The 21,120-nt window shown below is 45.0% G+C and overlaps 1 protein-coding gene and 1 long non-coding RNA gene across 10 annotated transcripts in view; one reads left to right on the top strand and one right to left on the bottom strand.

Annotated features, from left to right (window-relative positions):
* Positions 1–10,208: 10,208 nt before the first annotated feature.
* CIT (citron rho-interacting serine/threonine kinase) overlaps positions 10,209–21,120 on the bottom strand; it is a 161,283-nt gene continuing 150,371 nt past the window's right edge. For all 9 annotated transcript variants that reach the window (XM_073881028.1, XM_073881030.1, XM_025889434.2 and 6 more), the window contains 4 exons: positions 19,505–19,583; positions 19,192–19,371; positions 13,660–13,960; positions 10,209–12,640 (listed from right to left, as the gene is read on the bottom strand). In XM_073881028.1, the coding sequence (XP_073737129.1) occupies positions 12,617–12,640; positions 13,660–13,960; positions 19,192–19,371; positions 19,505–19,583 (584 nt within the window). In that variant the 3' untranslated portion in view covers positions 10,209–12,616. The remainder of the gene's footprint in view (positions 12,641–13,659; positions 13,961–19,191; positions 19,372–19,504; positions 19,584–21,120) is intronic.
* LOC112837213 (uncharacterized) lies at positions 10,406–17,861 on the top strand. Its single transcript, XR_012374838.1, has 3 exons — positions 10,406–10,492; positions 12,959–14,326; positions 15,809–17,861. It is a non-coding gene; the product is annotated as an uncharacterized lncRNA (long non-coding RNA).

Raw genomic sequence — 21,120 nt, 5'->3', positions numbered from 1 at the left:
ATTCCTACTTCAGTAATTAGCTATCTCACTCTGAAAACCCAAGCAATGGGGGAACCCTAGATTTTAAGGACTATAGGGATTATTTAGACTATGGAAACATGCAAAAATCCTCTCCAAAACTGGACAAAGTATTTTTAAAGTACAATTGAAAATACATACCTAAGCTCAAAAGTATGAAAGGGATCTGTTCAAGCACCAGGAACATAGAGACCATTGCCATGTTGGTGAGCTGAGAGCACACCCCCTAGGTCCATGGGGGAGACAGAGGGCAGCTGGTGGTGGGGCCCCTGCCTGAGTTGGTCCAGAACTGCACAGCCCTTTCTGTGAGGGAGGATTAGAGAATCTGGCTGCTAGCCTGAGTCAGAGCTCAGAGGAAGCCAGCAGCCCCAGGCTGTGGAGGAAACAGCATGAACTTGGAAGTCCAGTGTCAAAATGAACTGGGAGTCAGGAAACCCTGTAAGAGCCCTTTGCAGCCCAGTGACCACAGAGGACTCCCGAGGGAGACGCTACTATGGTGGAAATGCAGGAACAGCCACCGCCTGGAACCATGGTCTCCGTGGTCTCTACAGCTGGCAGTGCTTCTAAAAGACCCATTTTCTTTAAAAGGCAACACAAAGCAAGTCTCCTGTGGTTCAGAAGATTGCTCACAGGCCCAAGTGAAAGACTTGATACGCAAGGTAATGGAAATTACTTCACAGATGTGGGAAAGGAGACCCAAATCAAAGGGGCAAAGCCAAATGTAGAAGTGAAATGTCCTATGACCCAGGCAGTGCCTTATTAGCATTCCCATGATGGGTGAGGACTGGTTTCATGGTTAAAGCTTAACCCAAATTGCTTATTAACATATAATTGTTTCAGAGGTACAGGTCTGTGATTCATCAGTCTTACACAATTCACAGCGCTCACCGTAGCACATACCCTCCCCAGTGTCCATCCCCCAGCCCCCCCATCCCTCCCACCCTCCTTCCCCTCCAGCCACCCTCAGTTTTCTTCCTGAGATTGAGTCTCTCATGGTTTGTCTCCCTCTGTGATTTTGTCCTGATTGATTTTTTTCCTCTCTTCCCCCATGATCCTCTGTCTTGTTTCTCAAATTCTACATATCAGCGAGATCATATGATCATTATCTTTTCTCTGATTGACTTACTTCACTTAGCATAATACCCTCTAATTCTATCCATGTCGTTGCAAATGGCAAGATTTCATTTTTTGATGGCTGCATAATAGTTCAGTGTGTGTGTGTGTGTGTGTGTGTGTGTGTGTGTGTGTGTGTACGTGTACACACACCACATCTTCTCTATCCATTCATCTGTCGATGGACATCTAGGTTCTTTCCATAGTTTGGCTGTTGTGGACATTGCTGCTATAAACACTGGGGTGCAGGTACCCCTTTGGATCACTACATTTGTATTTTTGGGGTACACACCCAGTAGTGCAAATGCCAAGTCATAGGGTAGCTCCATTTTCAACTTTTTTTGTTTTTAAGATTTTATTTATTAGAGAGCAGGAGGGGGGGAGGGTCAGAGGGAGAAGCAGACTCCCCGCTGAGCAGGGAGCCTGATGCGGGACTCGATCCTGGGACTCCAGGATCATGACCTGAGCCGAAGGCAGTCGCCTAACCAACTGAGCCACCCGGGCGCCCTCCATTTTCAACTTTTTGAGGAACCTGCATACTGTTTTCCAGAGTGGCTGCACCAGCTTGCATTCCCACCAATAGTGTAGGAGGGTTCCCCTTTCTCTGCATCCTCGCCAACATCTGTCTTTTCCTGACTTGTTAATTTTAGCCATTCTGACTAGTGTGAGGTATCTCATTATGGTTTTGATTTGTATTTCCCCTGATGCTGAGTGATGTTGAGCAATTTTTCATGTGTCGGCCATTTGGATGTCTTCTTTGGAGAAATGTCTGTTCGTGTCTTCTGCCCATTTTTTTTTTTTTTAAGATTTTATTTATTTGACAGAGACACAGCAAGAGAGGGAACACAAGCAGGGGGAGTGGGAGAGGGAGAAGCAGGCTCCCCGCTGAGCAGGGAGCCTGATGTGGGGCTTGATCCCAGGACCCTGGGATCATGACCTGAGCCGAAGGCAGACGCTTAATGACTGAGCCACCCAGGCGCCCTCTTCTGCCCAATTCTTGATCGGATTATTTGTTCTTCAGGTGTTGAGTTTGATAAGTTCTTTATAGATTTTGGATACTAGCCCTTTATCTGATACGTCATTTGCAAATATCTTCTCCCATTCTGTGGGTTGTCTTTTGGTTTTGTTGACTATTTCCTTTGCTGTGCAAAAGCTTTTTATCTTGATGAAGTCCCAATAGTTCATTTTTGCCCTTGCTTCCCTTGCCTTTGGCGATGTTTCTTAGGAGGAAGTTGCAGCCTGTGTTCTCCTCGAGGGTTTTGATAGATTCCTGTCTCACATTTAGGTCTTTCATCCATTTTGAGTCTATTTTTGTGTGTGGTGTAAGGAAATGGTCCAGTTTCATTCTTCTGCATGTGGCTGTCCAATTTTCCCAACACCATTTGTTGAAGAGACTGTCTTTTTTCCATTGGACATTCTTTCCTGCTTTGTTGAAGATGAGTTGACCATAGGGTTGAGGGTCCATTTCTGGGCTCTCTATTCTTTTCCACTGATCTATGTGTCTGTTTTTGTGCCAGTACCATACTGTCTTGATGATTACAGCTTTGTAATAGAGCTTGAAGTCCGGAATTCTGGTGCCACCAGCTTTGCTTTTAATATTCAACATTCCTTTGGCTATTTGGGGTCTTTTCTGGTTCCATACAAATTTTAGGATTATTTGTTCCATTTCTGTGAAAAAAGTTGATATTTTAACAAAGATAGCATTAAATACGTAGATTGCTCTAGGTAGCGTAGAGATTTTCACAACATTTGTTCTTCCTATCTGTGAGCATGGAACGTTTTTCCATTTCTTTGTGTCATCAGTTTCTTTCATGAGTATTCTGGAGTTTTCTGAGTACAGATTTTTTGCCTCGTTGGTTAGATATTTTATGGTATCTTACGGTTTTGGGTGCAATTGTAAATGGGATTGACTCCTTAAATTCTCTCTTCTGCCTTGTTGGTGTATAGAAATGCAACTGATTTCTGTGCATTGATTTTATATTCTGCCACTTTGCTGAATTCCTGTATGAGTTCTAGCAGTTTGGGGTGGAGTCTTTTGGGTTTTCTACAGAGTATCATGTCACCTGCGAAGAGTGAGAGTTTTACTTCTTTGCCAATTTGGATGCCTTTTCTTTCTTTTTGTTGTCTGATTGCTGTGGCTAGGACTTCTAGTACTGTGTTGAATAGCAGTGGTGAGAGTGGACATCCCTGCCATGTTCCTGACCTTAGGGGAAAAGCTCTGTTTTTCCCTATTGAGAATATTTGCTGTGGGTTTTTCATAGGTGGCTTTTATTATATTGAGGTATGTACCCTCTCTTGCTACACTGTGAAGAGTTTTAATCAAGAAAGGATGCTGTACTTTGTCAAATGCTTTTTCTCCATCTGTTGAGAGGATCCTATGGTTTTTGTTCTTTTTTTTTTTTTTAAGGTTTTATTTATTTGACAGAGACACAGCGAGAGAGGGAACACAGTGGGAGAGGGAGAAGCAGGCTTCCCGCGGGGCAGGGAGCCCAACGCAGGGCTTGATCCCAGGATCCCGGGATCACGACCCGAGCCAAAGGCAGATGCCCAACGACTGAGCCACCCAGGCGCTCCTGTTCTTTTTTTTATTAATGTACTGTATCACATTGATTTGCAGATGTTGAACCAACCTTGCAGCCCAGGAATAAGTCCCACTTGGTCGTAATGAATAATCCTTTTAGTGTACTGTTGGATCCTATTGGCTAGTATTTTGGTGAGAATTTTTTCATCCATGTTCATCAGGGACATTGGTCTGTAATTCTCATTTTTTTTTTTAAAGATTTTATTATTTATTTCAGAGAGAGAGAGAATGAGAGAGAGAAAGCACGAGAGGGAAGAGGGTCAGAGGGAGAAGCAGACTCCCCGCTGAGCAGGAAGCCCAATGCGGGACTCGATCCTGGGACTCCAGGACCATGACCTGAGCCGAAGGCAGTTGCTTAACCAACTGAGCCACCCAGGCGCCCTGTAATTCTCCTTTTTGATGGGGTCTTTGGTTTTGGGATCAAGGTAATGCTGGCCTCATAAAATGAGTTTGGAAGTTTTCCTTCCATTTCTATTTTTTGGAACAGTTTCTGAAGAATAGGTATTAATTCTTCTTTAAATGTTTGGTAGAATTCCCCTGGGAAGACATCTGGCCTGGGTTGTTGGAAGATTTTTGATTACTGCTTCGGTTTCCTTGCTGGTCATGTTTTCTATTTCTTCCTGGTTCAGTTTTGGTAGTTGATACATCTCTAGGAATGCATCCATTTCTTCCAGATTGTCTAATTTGTTGGCATATAGTTGCTCAAATGTTCTTAAAGTTATTTGTATTTCTTTGGTGTTGATGTGATCTCTCCTCTTTCATTGATGATTTTATTTATTTGGGTCCTTTCTCTTTTTGATAAGTCGGCCAGGGCTTTATCAATTTTACTAATTCAAAGAACCAGCTCCTAGTTTTGTTGATCTGTTCTACTGTTCTTTTGGTTTCTGTTTCATTGATTTCTGCTCTGATCTTATTATTTCTCTTCTTCTGCTGGGTTTAGACTTTATTTGCTTTTCTTTCTCCAGCTCCTTTAGGTGTAGGGTTAGGTTGTGTATTTGAGACCTTTCTTATTTCTTGAGAAAGGCTGTATCGCTGTCTGCTTGCCTCTTAGGACTGCCTTTGCTGCATCCCAAAGATTTTGAACCGTTTTGTTTTCATTTGTTTCCATGAATTTTTTTAATTCTTTAATTTCCTGGTTGACCCATTCATTTTTTTTTGTGGACACTTTTTTAATACTTAAAAACTTCTTTTTTTTTTAATTTTTTTATTATTATGTTAATCACCATATATTACATCATTAGTTTTTGGTGCATTGTTCCATGATTCATTGTTTGTTCATAACACTCAGTGCTCCATGCAGAACGTGCCCTCCTCAATACCCATCACCAGGATAACCCATCCCCCTCCCCCCCTCCCCTCTAGAACCCTCAGTTTGTTTTTCAGAGTCCATCATCTCTCATGGTTCATCTCCCCCTCTGACATAATACTTAAAAACTTCTTATTGAAAGCAATCATTGTCTTCCTTTATAGACATCAGATTGTTTCAGATCTGTAAAACGGTGTTGTCAAGGTAATTCAAGTAAAGTTACAATACACCATTGTTTTAAGCAACTATGGATTTGAGAGAAAAGTCACAAAGAGAAATGCGTGAGTACAATTCAGAGAACAACAAAAGGAACTTTTACATTGTCAGAGAATACACTGAATACAAAGAGTCTGGGAAGTGGGTGGGATAAAAACATGAAAGAATATTGAACTCTGGAGAATTTTTGGTTGCATTCATTTTTTTTAAGATATTTATTTATATTTATTTATTTACTAACTAACTAACACAAGCGGGGGGGGGTGGGAGACAGAGAAGTGGCTCCCCGCGGAGCAGGGAGCCCAATGCACGGCTCGATCCCAGGACCCCTGGGATCATGACCTGAGCCAAAGGCAGACGCTTAACAACTGAGCCACCCAGGCGCCCTGACCCAGTCATTCTTTAGTAGGATGCTCTTTAGACTTCATGTATTTGAGTTCTTTCCAACTTTCCTCTTGTGACTGAGTTCCAGTTTCAAAGCATTGTCGTCTGAAAAAAGGTGGGGAATGATCCCAGTTTTTTGGTACCGGTTGAGTCCTGATTTGTGACCCAGGATGTGATCTATTCTGGAGAATGTTCCACGTGCATTAGAGAAGAATGTGTATTTGTTGCTTTGGGATGGAATGTTTTGAATATATCTTGTGAAGTCCATCTGGTCCAGTGTGTCATTTAAAGCCCTTGTTTCCTAGTTGCTCTTTTGCTTAGATGATCTGTCCATTTCAGTGAGGGGGTTGTTAAAGTCCCCTACTATTATTGTATTATTGTTGATGTGTTTCTTTGATTTTGTTATTAATTGGCTTATCTAATTGGTTGCTCCCATGTTAGGGGCATAGATATTTAAAAGTGTTAGATCTTCTCGTGGATAGACCCTTTAAGTATGATGTAGTGTCCTTCCTCATCTCTTATTATGGTCTTTGGTTTAAAATCTAATTTGTCTGATATAAGGATTGCCACCCAGCTTTCTTTTGATGTCCATTAGCATGGTAAATGGTTTTCCACCCCCTCACTTTTGATCTGGGGGTGTCTTTGGGTCTAAAATGAGTCTCTTGCAAACAGCATATCGATGGGTCTTGTATTTTTATCCAATCCGATACCCTGTGTCTTTTGATTGGGGCACTTAGCCCATTTACATTCAGGGTAACTACTGAAAGAGGAATTTAGTGCCATCGTATTGCGTGTAGGGTGACTCTTATTGTATATCTGTGTTCCTTTCTGGTCTATGTTACTTTTAGGCTCCCTCTTTGCTTAGAGGACCCCTTTCAATATTTCTTGTAGGCCTGGTTTGGTGATCACAAATGCTTTCAGTTTGTTTGTCCTGGAACCCAAGATGCTTTTGAATGAAGATGTATTCTTCCTTCTGGAAATGTATATACAAATGAACCTATAGAGCCAAAGGTAAGGCCTTCACATTCCTAACATGTAAAATGGTATTGGGTCAATAGGACCATATGTCAAAATACTGAAACCAAAGATCAAAGGACCCAGGCAAAGCTCTTTCTTTTCTTTCCTTCTTCTGGCTTCACTTATGGGTATAAATGTGAGGGAAATCAGTAGTGCTCTGAAACCACAAATAGTGCTCTGAAGTCAAAGACTAACTTCACGTTGGAGTCGGCAGTCTCCCCTTTCCCCCCCAGTGTCAATGCTGGAATGAAATTAGGGATGTTGATCTAGTTCAGGTGCTGACTAGCTGTGTGACCTTGGGCAGGTCTCATCGCCCCTCTTAGCTTGACTTCCTCTGAAAAATGAGAGGGGTTGGACTAGCCTAGATGATCCTAGGACTCCTTTCTTGTTGGGAGCCACAAAGCCTTTACAACATGGATGGAATACGGCCACAAACAGGAAGTCAGGAGGCCAGAAAGGACAAAAATGCCAACCCCTCAACTCGCTCAAGTAGGAAACTTCCAAACTCCAAAAGCCAAGATTAAAAACCCAGAACATCAAAGTGATCTCATCCGTGGCTGAGGTCAGAGACAACCACTGAGGGAAGAGTAAAATGTTATTTGGTTCAACACCCATTATTTCTAGATGAGCACAGTTTCATTTCTGAACATGCATTTAGTTCTCCCAATACCTGATTCTCTACCGGTGTTTATGAACAGTTTGAATGAATTAATGAGGATCCAAGTCTATGGACCACTCACATCTCCATTCAGCTTCTGAAGGATCCCTCCTTAGCACTTCTGTTGACCAGCAAATTAGTGGAGGAACAAGCCAGAGCCTTCTGACCCAGAGTGCCAATGATAATTGTCTTCAGGAGAAAATAAGGAAGTTACAAAGCACACATGCATTTCTTCTTCTTTTTTTTAAGATTTTATTTATTTATTTGACAGTGATAGCAAGAGAGGGAACACAAGCAGGGGGAGTGGGAGAGGGAGAAGCAGGCTCCCCGCCGAGCAGGGAGCCCGATGCGGGGCTCGATCCCAGGACCCCGGGATCATGAGCTGAGCCGAAGGCAGATGCTTAACGACTGAGCCACCCAGGCGCCCCGCGTCCATTTCTCCTAAAGCCTGAGTCATCCCTCCTGTTGTAATAACATCTGCAGGGCCTTCCTGAGCGCCATTACTGCGGTGAGTCAGGCCCGTGGAGAGGATCCTGAAAGCTGGAGCAGCCAGAGACCCCAGGCTGGGGGGCCTGCCCTGTCTCTGGTCAGCTCCCACTCCTAGCCCTTTTTGCCCTCAGTTTGGGCCTTTGCCAGGATGAGGACACCCGCTCTCATTGCCACCTTTTCTACTACCCCCGGAGTGAATTCACCCATCTCATCTGGAAAATTGTCTGTACCGTGAGTCAACTTTCTTTTTCCTTTTTGTGGTTCTCTGAAAGACAGCCTGAGTTGCATAGAGTAGGGAAGTCGTTTTCGAAGTTCTCTCCTCTACCTCAGGGTAAACAGAGTTCCATTAATCATTGATAGACTCAAGGGAAAGCCAAGTGATCAACACTGTACTATATTTCCACTAGCCTCACCCTCCCCAGCTTTGGAAAGTAAAGCAATACTTGATTAGGGAAATGATAAAACATTTTTCTCATATAAACATTGTGTGCCTAGCACCACAGTCTCTGTGCTGTAGACATCATAAGCACTATTTAAACTGCCCAGAGAGAGATCTGACCAGAACAGGCCAAGACTTCTCAACCTTGGCACTACTGACACTTGGACCTGATATGAATCTTGTTGGGAGTGGGGGCTGCCCTGTACACTGTAGGACCCACTAGACGATCAAAAATGTCTGCAGATAGGGGCGCCTGGGTGGGTCAGTCGTTAGGCGTCTGCCTTCGGCTCAGGTCATGATCCCGGGGTCCTGGGATCGAGTCCCACATCGGGCTCCCTGCTAAGCGGGAAGCCTGCTTCTCCCTCTCCCACTCCCCCTGCTTGTGTTCCCTCTCTCGCCGTGTCTCTGTCAAAAAATAAATAAAATTTAAAAAAAAATGCAGACATTGTCAGATGTCCTCAAGGTAGGGGAGCAAAGTCCAGTGATTTAGAACCACCGGAACAGGCCTATTCAACTGTTGTTATGAGCAGAAGCTTAGCTGCTCCCACCCCTGTAGGCCTCGTCCTAATGCCTTAGACTTCAGTGGGCATGGATGTTTGCTAAAGCAAATCAGATTCAAGAGGCCCAGTTCTGAAGAAAAACTTCAGTCCTATTAAGCAAATTATCTCTTTCTGGCCTAAATCTCCATATCCTAAAGTTGCATGGTTACGAAATTTGCTGTGCAATCAGCGTCTTTAGTCTCATGAAAATTAAGTTGTCAACATAGAACACGTGACGTCTGATTCTGTGTTTAAGAAAGGAATGGTGGGGCGCCTGGGGGGCTCAGTTGGTTAAGCGTCTGCCTTTGGCTCAGGTCATGATCCCTGGGATCAAGCCCCACATCAGGCTCGCTGCTTAGTGGGGAGCCTGCTTCTCCCTCTTCCCCTGCCCCTCCCTTGTGCATGCTCTCTCAAAACAGAATCTTAAAAAAGAGTGGTGGCACCATGGAACGCTGGGCCTCATTTTATGATGTGGCTGAGTAATTTGTTGGTTGTTTCTTTGATGTCATTCCTTAGGGTCCAGAGAAGCTTTCTGGAACATTCCTTTTGGAACCAAACTGTTTATGCTTTTGAAGTATTCTGTGGCTGCCGAGAATTCTCATTAACTGATATGGGGGGTTGGTATTTAATGGACTTTCCCCAGGATTGTAAGAGAGGTTCGAACATTTTTCCTTGTTCATCTTATGAATTATTTCCCTTCTTATAGTTACGACCTTTGGCAGATTTTTAGCTCCAACAGTAAAGTGGAACAGAATTGCAACTACAGTTCCTGTAACAAGCCATGTCAGATACAACCCTACAAGTAAGATTGTGACTGTGGTCACATTACTTCATTGGAAAATAAAAATCAAAGAGTAAAAGCAACAGGAACCATGAAAGAAATCACCATTTGCCAAAACTGATGTTTGTCCGGATCAAGCAGAGTTTATACTAACAAACTAAAAAATCATGGAAAAAAATCAACCTCACAGACTCTAAAAATCCATCTAGTTAAAAACAGAAGTATTTACATTTTAAATTACCTTGATCTGAACTCCTCCAAGGAAATCTACATCATTAAATTCCCCACGGCCTTAAAATGGATGAGAGAGATTTTAAGGTGACCTGTTTTCTTGGTTAGCTGCATTATAGGAGAACTAGGTAATCCATTCTCAAGTAAGCCTTTCAAAATGGCCTGTTTGCATTCGGAGCTCTCCAGTTCTGCAGTCCTATAAAGTGACCTAACCACCAGTCTGTGGTTCACGGGAAATAATGACCCAACTTCTTGACGCCAGGAGAGCAGTGTGCTCAGACCTCTGTATCGTTCCCTGACCCCCCTCCCCCACCCCACCCTCAGCCAGAAAAAGGAAGCAAGGTCCCAGGCCATGATAACAAGACTGTGCTGGCATGGGCCCAGTGCTTAGGGTGTTTAGTAGTCTCTCAAGAAAAGAGGTCATTGCACGAAAGCACACATTTTAGATCATTGCTTTATTTCACTATTGTTTAACAACAAAGTTCATTCCTCTTCAGGTGGATCTTGAATTGTTCCTTGTGTTCTTTTCCTCATCCTGAATAAAAAAGGTAATGAAGAAAAAGCCTGTACTTTTGGAGACCTAAAATCTTGCTTTTGCTAATAAGCTTTTGACTGCAATTTCGTGGTCCGGTATTTCCTGCTGGCATCTTGGTGGTCCCACGGAGCTTCCCACCCTCCAGTGAAGATGGCTGTCCACAACTACCACCGTTGAAACCAAAAGTAAGTGTTGAAAAATGCACCTTTTACAATAAAAAAGTAGAAACCAATTCAATTTCCTTTTTTTTTTTTTTACGAATATAAAGTTTCTTGTAAATATGTACAGTCTTTTGAGCTAGTTCTATAGCAGGAAGCATTTCACAAATGAGACACACGATATACACTTTCCGGGCTCAAGAAGCCCAATTCTCATGGAGATCCTAAATGAAATGCCAAGACTGAAAGACCAGTTTTCAGTGACCTTTCCAAATACTTGTGGACCAAGAGACAAAAACTTCAGCAAACATTCAATCTGATCTGCCCTGGGGAAGGGAGGGGATGCAGTATGACCCCAAAGACTCCAAGCAACACATAAAACAACAGTGTGACACCTGCCAAGGCCGTTAACAACATGAGGGAGGGACACAGGCGTTCCAAACAAGAAAGCACTTAGGTTAAGAGACTAGCAGGAGGGAGCTGGGATTTGGGCCAGGTTGCAATCTGGAAAGTGATCTGAACTGCGGACAATGTGGGTGGAAATGTGGTTATGTTCACCTGCGGTGGTGGAAACAGGTCTACCTTTCAGCCTACCTAGGATGTGCCTTGGTGGTTTGAGGCCTAAGAGTCATGGAGAATCTGAAGCAAGAGATGCCTTATGGGAGATTAAAGGCAGAAATAAGGCCGCTAGTTAGCTTGCCAACTGCAAAGCCTCTAGGTTGCTGCTTTACCAGTTGCCAGGAATTTTGCATTCTGGTAGCGGGTCGAGAGAGAACCCGTGTGCGCCGCGCTGCACCTAAGGGAGGACCTCCCAACCCCAGCAGAGGCGGAGGAGGGGCCACGGTGCTCTCGAACTTCCTGGTCTTCGTCCAGCCCTAGGGAAAGGCTCCCTTGGGAAGTCACAGTTTCGTGGGGGTAGAACCCTGCTGGATTGTGTGTGAACACAGAGTCATTCACGAGGGAGTCGGCAGGGAAGCGGGAAAGTGTGAGTTGGTGGTTTGCTGAAATCCTTCTCCGGTCGTAAGGCTTGAGCGTTTGGTTGGTGGTTCAGTGCTACAGACTGCAGCTTGTTGGGGCCAGTGAGTTGGCAAGTGGTCAGAGGGTCTCAATTCAGCGGGAGCTGTGGTATGGTACTAGTACATCGGCAGAGCAACCCAAGGGGGGCAGCCAGGTCGGGGGCAGGGGGGAGGGGGGCAGCACATGCAGTGAACCGCCATGCAGAACTCCCGGACGGGACTCTTCCCATCCCAGGGTGGAGAACAACGCACTGTCGTGGACAGGAAGTAGGCGCCCCCGGTCCCCTCGCGGACCCAGAGACTCCTTAATGCTGGGCTCCGAGCAAGTCTATTGCATGCTTTCCTGGCCCAAGCTATGTGGAAAGCAGGGACAGCAGGCTGGGGAGATGACGCTGCAGGGCAGGGAGGGAGAGCTCCTTGAGGTCCCATTGCCCCAAGTCACTGCCTCCAAGCTGAGGCCCGATGACCTCTGTACATTCTCAGCTGGTGGGAGGGGAAGTCGTCAAGGCCATAAAAGGCAATGAGAACAGTAAACATTTGGCTAAGATGTCACCCTGGGTAAAACAGGGCCATCTGCGAGGATGGACTGGGATAAGAATGAACCTACATGAGCTCAGGAGGTTGGCCAACTGGCGGGGGACTCTTCCACAATACGTTTCCAGAGCAAAGACCTGATGGTGTGATCTAGCTAAAAATAACTACAACGGGAAATACATTGCTATTCAAATCTATTAAGAATTCTGTTGTCTTAAAAAAAAAAAAAAAAAGGAAATCCAACCAACCCTAGGATCTTAAAGTAGCTATTAAATAGGATTCTAACCACGGTGTAGTTAGCGCAGGTTGGTTTCCTTTGATGAACCGGTACAGGCTAGAGCTAGGTATAAAAGTTTATGAATGCTCTGAAAGAGTAACAAAGTGCACAGAGGATGACTGCAGGAAGGCGCTGACAGCTCCTAAGAGCCTCGGCTCCTGCACCGCCTGGATGCAGGGTGTCCACACTGAGGTGGCTCTGGGCCCAGCTGTGCCTTGGGGTGGCTGAGCAGATGGGTGCTGGGGGCCCCTTCAGCAGAGTTCCTTAGAGTGTTTGGTATTTTCCTGCAGATTAAGATGAGAAGTTGGTTTTCCTGGCTGAGATTTACACTGAAGACTGGTCCCAGACCTAGGAGCAAAATAAGGAGGAGTTTTAGCTGAGGGGGCCAGGAGTCCCTGGGCTCGCCCCACATAATCCCAGTAGGAAGCGTGCCACACTTGGTCTCCCTGTGGCCGTCAACGCCGAGTGCTGCCCAGGCCAGCAGCGGCGAAGAGAGCCAAGCCACTGAGCTCGGGGTTCGTCAGGCAATGTAATTCACGGAAAATTCTCCAAAGCTATGGATGGATCTCTGTTACACATACACATACACTTGTCCCCGTTTTATCGGTAAATCAGAGGGGCTGAGAAGAAACACTGACTGGCTTTTCCTCTTCTCTTTATTGGCAGGGGTCCCAACAGTGACCTGCAGGTGGCATTAGGAGAATGTGATCTAGAAAACCAGCCCCCCTCCTGGCCCCCTGGGACAGAAAGGTTGCTGTGCTGTCCAGAGGGGGCCCCTGGAACTGGCTAGCCTGCCGAGGAGGCACCAAGCACTCAGACCCTCCCCCTGCTCATGGGGGCCCCTTTGTCTTCAAGACCTCCCACCATCTCTTTATTCGCTAACTTGAAAACTTATACAGATAACACAAGCATACGATTTAGAGATTTCAAAAGGCTCCAAGTTCTAGAAGGCAACCAGTGTTCCCAGTTTCTGTGTAGCCCTCCAAAAAAAGTTCTTGGTGCACATGTGTATCTGTATATGCACTTGAAAAAAATAAGGCGTGAACATTTTGTGTAGTATGCTATCATTTGTGTTTAAGAAGGGAGGATACGCACATTATACGCCCAGAATATCTCTAGAAACTGCTAACACTGGTTGCCTCTGGGGAAGGGAATGATCTACCCTAGGGTAGCTATTACATTTTGAGGTACACATGTACACATCATCCATCTGCTTAGAAAGCCCTCTTAAATGTTTTCTTCCTAAACTTGCTATATGTCCTGAAAAATCTGATAAAAAATCCCCCCCCCTTTTTTTTTCTCCAACAGTGGCCCTGAAGGGCCCTCAGCTCCCCAGGTCACTCCTCTGGCCTCAGGATGTGCCTGACCTTGTTGACCTGGGACAGTGGGGTCCTCACGGCTCCCACAGGCAGCCGGCCCCGGCTGCTGTCTTCAAACAGCCTCCCAGGGGAGCGTTCCCTCCGCGTGCTGAGCATCCGGCCTGGGGACTTCTCCCGCTCCAGGGGGCGGCCAGGAGACTTGTCCCTGCGCAGCTCCGTCCGCCCCTCCCGGTAGCGGTGGGGTGTGCTTGGCTCTCGCGGGTGGCTGGGGCCTTCCGGTGGTGCCGGGCTAGAGGCCACACGCTTGGTGATGTGCTCGTTGTACGTTGGCGGGCCTCGCTTATTGGGGCTGCGGGCAACAGGAAAGGGAGATGCAGAGCTGAGCAGTCATAACCCCAAAGGGGCATCTTCCTCCTCTGAGAAACACCCATGCCCCAATCTTCAGTAGAAAAGATCCCACCTGGAGTTCTTCAGGCTTTTTGTTTTCTTTAGGTAGTGAGGACAGGGAAAGAAAGATGACAAAGCCCAAAAAAACAAGCTTCCTGCTCTCAGTGCAGGTTTTCACTGAGCACCTACTGTGTGCCCAACCCTGTGCTAAGCTCTTTATGTGCTTCGACTCATTGAATCACCGTAACAGCTCCACAAGCTAGGAACAAGCATGACCCTCACCGTTCAGACAAGAACCTGGAGCTGCAGAGCTGGGACTCTGACACAGGTCAGTTTGACATCCTAACCCCCGCCCTGTATCCTACTGGCCTAGTATTTTGCAGAGCCTAGAAGGCACAGAAAGAAGTCTTCATTTAGGGGTTGAGACTGCTACCAGGCCCTTGATACAAGGGAGCAATTTTGAGAAAGCCTGTGCTCATCACTGTCAGCTGCCATCTCTGCCCCCGCCCCCCCGGCCTGGTGCTCAGTCACCTCTCCTTCCAGGTGGCTTTCCAAGCCCCTTTGGCACCTAATACTGATGTGAGAGGTGTGGGGATCAGGCCTGACAGAATTAGAAAACTGAGCAGGACAAATAAAAACAGTACAGTTGGCTCAAAACATGTCCCTGGCCCCAAAGGTTTATAGTAATAACCCAACAATTGAAAACACTGGGGCCTTTTTGTATGGCCCATCCAACCCTCCATCCAGCTCTGGCCTGGAAATTTCAAATGAAGATTTCAGCAGATACAGCCCTAACCATCTCTCTGAAGAAGTGAGATCCAGAAACAGAACTGAGAGTCAATTCCTTCCCACACCAATGAGCAGAAAAAGTACTCAATCCTCATCATCTCAGCACAATTAGAGCTAGGAAAAGGGAACCTACTTAAAATGGGCACATTTTATAGAGAATATTACTTGGAGAACATATTTTGATTGGGGCTTTATCTCAGAAAATAGAAGTAGAAATCAAGAAAGTAAATTTATCCTCATTATTATTAAAATCGAAATTACAATTGGAATTATGTGCCGATTCTAAGAATGAGCCAAGTATGAATCACATACTGATTTAACTTGCTCTAATTTTCGCAACAAAATTGTATGCTAATATGCTCAATGACATACTTTCTGTCAATGTTGGACTTCTGCAGTAAAGTCAAAGTCATTTCTTAAAAAATGAAAGTGTCATTGATTTTCCCAGAGGCCTATCTTAATCCTTGATATTTAAATCCTTCTCTTTGAAAGGGGCCAAATTTGTTGTTTTTTTCTTCAGTTATTGATCTAACTGCCAGAATTGCTTTTGTCAATGCCCATAATTAAAAACAAGAAAAACAGGGCGCCTGGGTGGCTCAGTTGGTTAAGCGACTGCCTTCGGCTCAGGTCACAATCCTGGAGTCCCGGGATCGAGTCCCACATCGGGCTCCCTGCTGAGCAGGGAGTCTGCTTCTCCCTCTGAACCTCTTCCCTCTCATGCTATCTCTCATTCTCTCTCTCTCAGATCTCTATCTCTCATTCTCTCTCTCTCAAATAAAATCTTTTAAAAAAAATAAAAACAAGAAAAACAAAGACATCTACTGGGGGAGGAGAGACTCTAGAGCAAGCTTGAGGGCCAAATCCAGACAGATGACCTTATAAATAAAGTTTTATTGGAACACAGCCATGCCCATCTGGTTAGGCACTGTCTATAGCTGCTTTCACACAACAATAGTTGAATAATTGAGACAGACCATATGGACCACAAAGCCAAAAATATTTACTATCTGAACCTTTACAGAAAAAGTTTGCCGATTCCTGCACTACAGTGAAACAGAAGGGTGAGTAGAGAGAATTTGATAAGTGATCAGTTCATTGTGAAGATTTTCATGTGATTCTCTGGTTTCCCTGTGCAACTCTAACTGTGAAGATTCCAGACAACATGCCCAGAAAGCCAGAACCCCCCTGTGCTACATGTCCAGTGGAAAAAATTTAAGGTAACTCAGATTTCAACATCTTGAAATAAAGTTTTATATTCCTCTCTAGTCATGTGGCTTTAAGATATGGAAGACAAAAATAAATAAATTCCAAGTAGGAGAATTATATTAAGCCTATTTGTAATGGAAGGGAAATTATAAAATGTGTCCACAGGGGCCCATCATAAAGCAAGAAGGATGGCTCCAAGAAGACCATTTGGAATGTTGGCTTAGATTAATGGAATGAAAGAAAATACCCATCATTCTAGGCTAAGGGGGCAATCTTCCATCTCTGTGTCCATTAATGACCAATGCTCTCCCATGCCAATTTTATGGGTTTTTTTGTTTGTTTGCAAAGAGTTACATTTCCTGCTCTGCTAAACAGACCAGGTCAGTGAGGCCTTGTGGTGAATCACACTCAACCAAACTGTGGCCTTCTACATTCTGACCTGCCAAAGCAGCCTGCATAAAAAAGACCATTTTATAAGCCAAGAGACAAGCAGAGGCTAACTGCGATTTTCCAGACATGCCTGGCCACCGCAGGAAAGCAACAGCATTGTCTCTGCCTCTCCTTCACAGGAACTGGAACTCCTTTCAACCAGAGAATAAGCAACTTCTTACAGAGATGCTATATAGTCTCAAAAGGAAGGCGCCTGCCATCTAATTAGTAAGGCAGTAGAGAAAAAAAATCTATAGTACTTTGATTTGTTCTTGGCATGACTTAAAATCTGGACATTTTCAGGAGAGTCCTTTGAGCAGTTACTCTTGAGGCAGGGTCAGGCCAAAAGAGTTAGGAACTGCTGGTTATTTACCACTTCTGGTTTTCTAGCACGTGCCTGGGATTAAAATTACACTGACCAAACATTTAGACTAACCTCTTGTATTTCAACAGAAGAAAGACTATTCATTAGGACGTAGTCTCAAAATGTTAGATTTATGATGTTCTTTTCCAAGACCTAAGCACTTTTTAAATATTAGAGGTAGTTCCTTCACCAAATTGAGAGTCCCTTGAGAATAGAAACATGTCTTCATCAGTGTATCCCCAGCCCCAGATACCTTGTCTAGCACACGGTAGGGGATCCGCATAACTCTTTACAGGGTAGACACAGCAGGGCAGAAAATTTAAATCCTAGGTCAGTTAAATATTTCCCTGGGTTAAATAATCTCAGAACTACTTTGTAGACCAAGAACTTAAAGTTACACATCTCAAACCTACCCATCAACCTGGATCTGGCTGAAAGACTTCTATGTCAAGGCAAGGTCAGTCCCACTTCCCACGCACTGCTGGTAGGATTACAAATAGATATAGTCTTCAGGGAGGAATACTCAGCAACATCTATCAAAATTACAAATGGACATCTGATGTCACCCAACAATTTTTTTTCCTAGGGATTTATCCTACAGATGGATTCCTAAGCATGCAAAATGACATAAGCACAAAGTCATTTAATTTATTACAGCAACAGTCTGTGAACCACCGAAACATCCAGATAAAGGAGCAGTTAAATAAATTAAGGTCACACGAAGGCATAAATGCCATGTAGGCATAAAAAACAATGAAGAAATACTTCTGATACTGACATGGAGCAACCTCCAAGATACATTAAGGTACAGAAGAAGGTGCACAGTGTGCTATCACCTGTATTAGAAAGGAGAGGAACGCTTCCAGAACGGTACAGTAAGGACTGCTGAAAACCCGTTCCTCCATAAAAGCAACCAGAACACTGGCAACAACTGTCTAAATCAACTTTTCAGAACTCTGGAAATTAACCAGAGACTTGCAACAACTCAAAGAGCAAGAGCATTTATGTAAAAAATAGCTGAATCTCCGTAAGAACAAGCTTTGTGACATGTTAATGTGACCTTTTCCCACCCTTTTCTCCCCAGATCTGCAGTAGTTTTGAAACCAACAGCCAGGTAACCACAGCAGCACTGGAGGGAGATCAGGATTGAAGCCCCAGCCCAGCAAACAGTCCCCATCCGACCTGTCTGGCTACTCCTCTGGCTACCATTTTCCGGGCTCTTTAGCTGACCTGACACAGGGTTTGCTCATGAGAAAAGCCCTATTCCCAGATGTTTATCAAAAACAATCAGCAGCAAGTGTTTAACCTGGCAAATACCTGAGGCAGTGATACCAGTTGGGGAAGAGGCTGGCCAAAACACTCAGAAGGCAATCTCGGAATAAGATGTCTACAGGGCATTTTGAAATGGTCCCACATATTTGTAGGAATCTAGAAGGCCACGCACACGGGCAAGGCTCTGCAAATGCCCAGGAAAAATCTGAGAAGGCCTCAGTCTCTCAACTCTGGCTGACTTTGAGCATTGAAGGTATGCCCAACACACATACATATACACACACACACACACACACACACACACACAACCCCTCAGCAAAGGGTGGGAGACTTCCTGGTTCAATGCATTGAAGGAAATCTCTGCCCAATCATTAGCAGATGACTAACTTAACCAAGCAGAAACCTGAATGGCCACACAAAACAAAGAATACAGACTTTACAGATTTAGTCCCAGAGGGTCACTCAATAAACTGCAACAACAAACGCAGGGGAGGGGGGGGGGGTCTGGGTGGGGGTCTGATTTCCAGAGTTGCCACATTATATTATTTGAAATGTTCAGTCTCCCAACAAAAAATTAGAAGACATGCAAAGAAAGAGGAAAGCATGGCCCATACAGAAGGCCTTATTTCTTCTGCGAAATCTTCCTTGGCCTCCATTGTCCAGGCTGGGAACCCTCCTCTGGGTTCTCAAGGTGTCTTAAACTACCCCAGTTTGAGCCCCATCCTCCTAGGCTGTGCTGTAATTGCCTGATTGCTCATGTCTCTCGCCCACTGGGCTCTACGAGGGAGGGACTGCATCTGGTTTATGCGGCGCTATACCTCCCATAGCAAGCCCAACTAGCAAGGCAGAGTATCTGCTAAAGCAACGAATGCATAATTCGTGATCCATTCTAGTGCCACTGAGAATACCCAACAGAGAAAGACCAGACATTTCCTTCCACCTTTTCCAAAGGGGCATTTAAAAATTCTCCCGATACTTGACAAGGATGGAGTCACTTTCATGCTGTATCTCAAAGAAAGGAGTGGTTTGAGCTTGAAGATTGGGGAAACCTTCGACCAGCTTAGCAAAATTTCCTTCTACCTTACAGAAAAGCACTCTGCGTCCTATAATGAAGAAGAGAGGAAGTATGGTACCTGCGGGAGGTGGGGGGGCCCCGGTGGTGGTCAGTGCCAGACTCCTTCACGAGGTTTCCTTTGCAGCAAATGACCCGTAATTTATCCTGGTATGAGGACGCCAGGTAAATCGCTCCTGAGGAAATTGCAGGGCCCAAGTAGCGTGGGTTCGGGATTTCCAAATACGCTCGGGCAGGAGTCCTGAGGAGTTCCAGGTAAGAGTTTACATTCAGGTTACCTCCATTGCTAGGCGGGATGGGAAGAAACAGACACTTGGCCCCGACCCCCGACCCCAACAGCTGAACTTTTCAAAGCCTGAAAGGGCAATGCTTACCCCAGAGAGGAGCGTGCCTGGATCTCAATGACTTCGAGTGAGTTGAAGTGGGTCACAAACAGATAGGGTTCTCTGTAGGCTGCATGGCCACCACAGAAGAAGAGCATGGAGCAAGGGTTAAAAGAGGAAATCAAAACCAGGCTGCAGTGCCACCTTGGAGCCAGCAATTCCACCTAAAATAATTTAGCCTACACATACATCCATGTGCCAACATAATGAGGCATGTTCAAGTTTACACACTGCCATGTTGTCAGAGCAGAAGATGGGAACCAAATCAAGGGTACGTTATAGGGGGTCAGGTAAATATATTATGGTTCAACTGTGGGATTCTGCACAGCTATAAAAATGCATGAAGCTATGTACGGATGCATAAAAAACCCTGAGGTGTGTTTTACTTGGTGTGCAAATTAAGATTCAGAATAATGTGTAAAGTGTGGCACCACACTGATTAAAAAAAAAAGTGTGTGTGGGGGGGAGGATAAGAATATATTTTCGAGGCGCCTGGGTGGCTCAGTCGTTAGGCGTCTGCCTTCCACTCAGGTCACGATCCCGGGGTCCTGGGATCGAGCCCCGCATCGGGCTCCCTGCTCCGCGGGAAGCCTGCTTCTCCCTCTCCCACTCCCCCTGCTTGTGTTCCCTCTCTCGCTGTGTCTCTCTCTGTCAAATAAATAAATAAAATCTTAAAAAAAAAAGAATATATTTTCTTACGCATCTGTATTTGCACAAAGCACTGAAAGGATAAGAAACAGGAGTTTCCCCCCCACATCTTGGGGGAGTGGGGGTGGAGAATTGGGGAGAGAGGTTATATGGGAACTTTTCATTGTATACCTTTTTAAACTGTTTAATTCTGTACATTTTCAAAAAAAAAATTAAAGACTGAGTTCAAGGATAATTAAATATTTCTAATCTTAATACTGTATGTCTATATCATAGCATCAGTGAAACTCTAGGATACGATGGGAGCCTTTTCTGTCTTAAAAGGAAAAGGAAATTATCACTGTTATCCCTTGTGGTAAACCAAGACTTTGGTTTTGGACAATGAGTCATGCCTCCCGGTACTCAGGGCCCTGGTGGAGCCTCCTTGCCTTGAATCTAGGCTGACCCCGTGGCTGCTTTAACCAGTAGAATGTGGTGGAAGCAACAAAGGCCAGCCAGCTTCCACTTTCGCACTCCTGGAAGAAGCACACGTGGAGAGGAACTGAGGTCTCCAGCCTCCAGCCTCCAGCCCTGAGCCCCGGCTGAGTTCCCACCAATTATACCAATTGGCCGCCATTTTGTGAGGCCATTTTGGACTTTCTAGTTATCCCAGTGCCCCCACTGGTACCACATGAAGCAGAACTGTCCAGTCAAGCCTCAGCATCTTGGGCAATAATAAGTTGTTGTCTTGTCCATACGCAGCAAAAGAGAAACCAAATAGCCTTGACGGGTATTTTAGCCATAACAGTGTTTCAGAACATTTACACCAATATGTGTGTACATATTTGTACGTGTGTGTGTTCATGTATATGGGTGTTTATGTGTGACCCAGCAGCTCCACTTTTAGGGCTTGTGAGCAGCAGATACTACTTGACAAGTGTGCAGAGATTAGTGCAAGATGTTCAAGAATGAGCATGACC

This window comes from Callorhinus ursinus, unplaced genomic scaffold (genome assembly GCF_003265705.2).
Source record: "Callorhinus ursinus isolate GAN/ISIS: 27379988/994484 unplaced genomic scaffold, GSC_fseal_2.0 scaffold41, whole genome shotgun sequence".
NCBI classification, from domain to species: Eukaryota; Metazoa; Chordata; class Mammalia; order Carnivora; family Otariidae; genus Callorhinus; species Callorhinus ursinus.
This window is presented reverse-complemented; position numbering and strand designations above follow the sequence as displayed.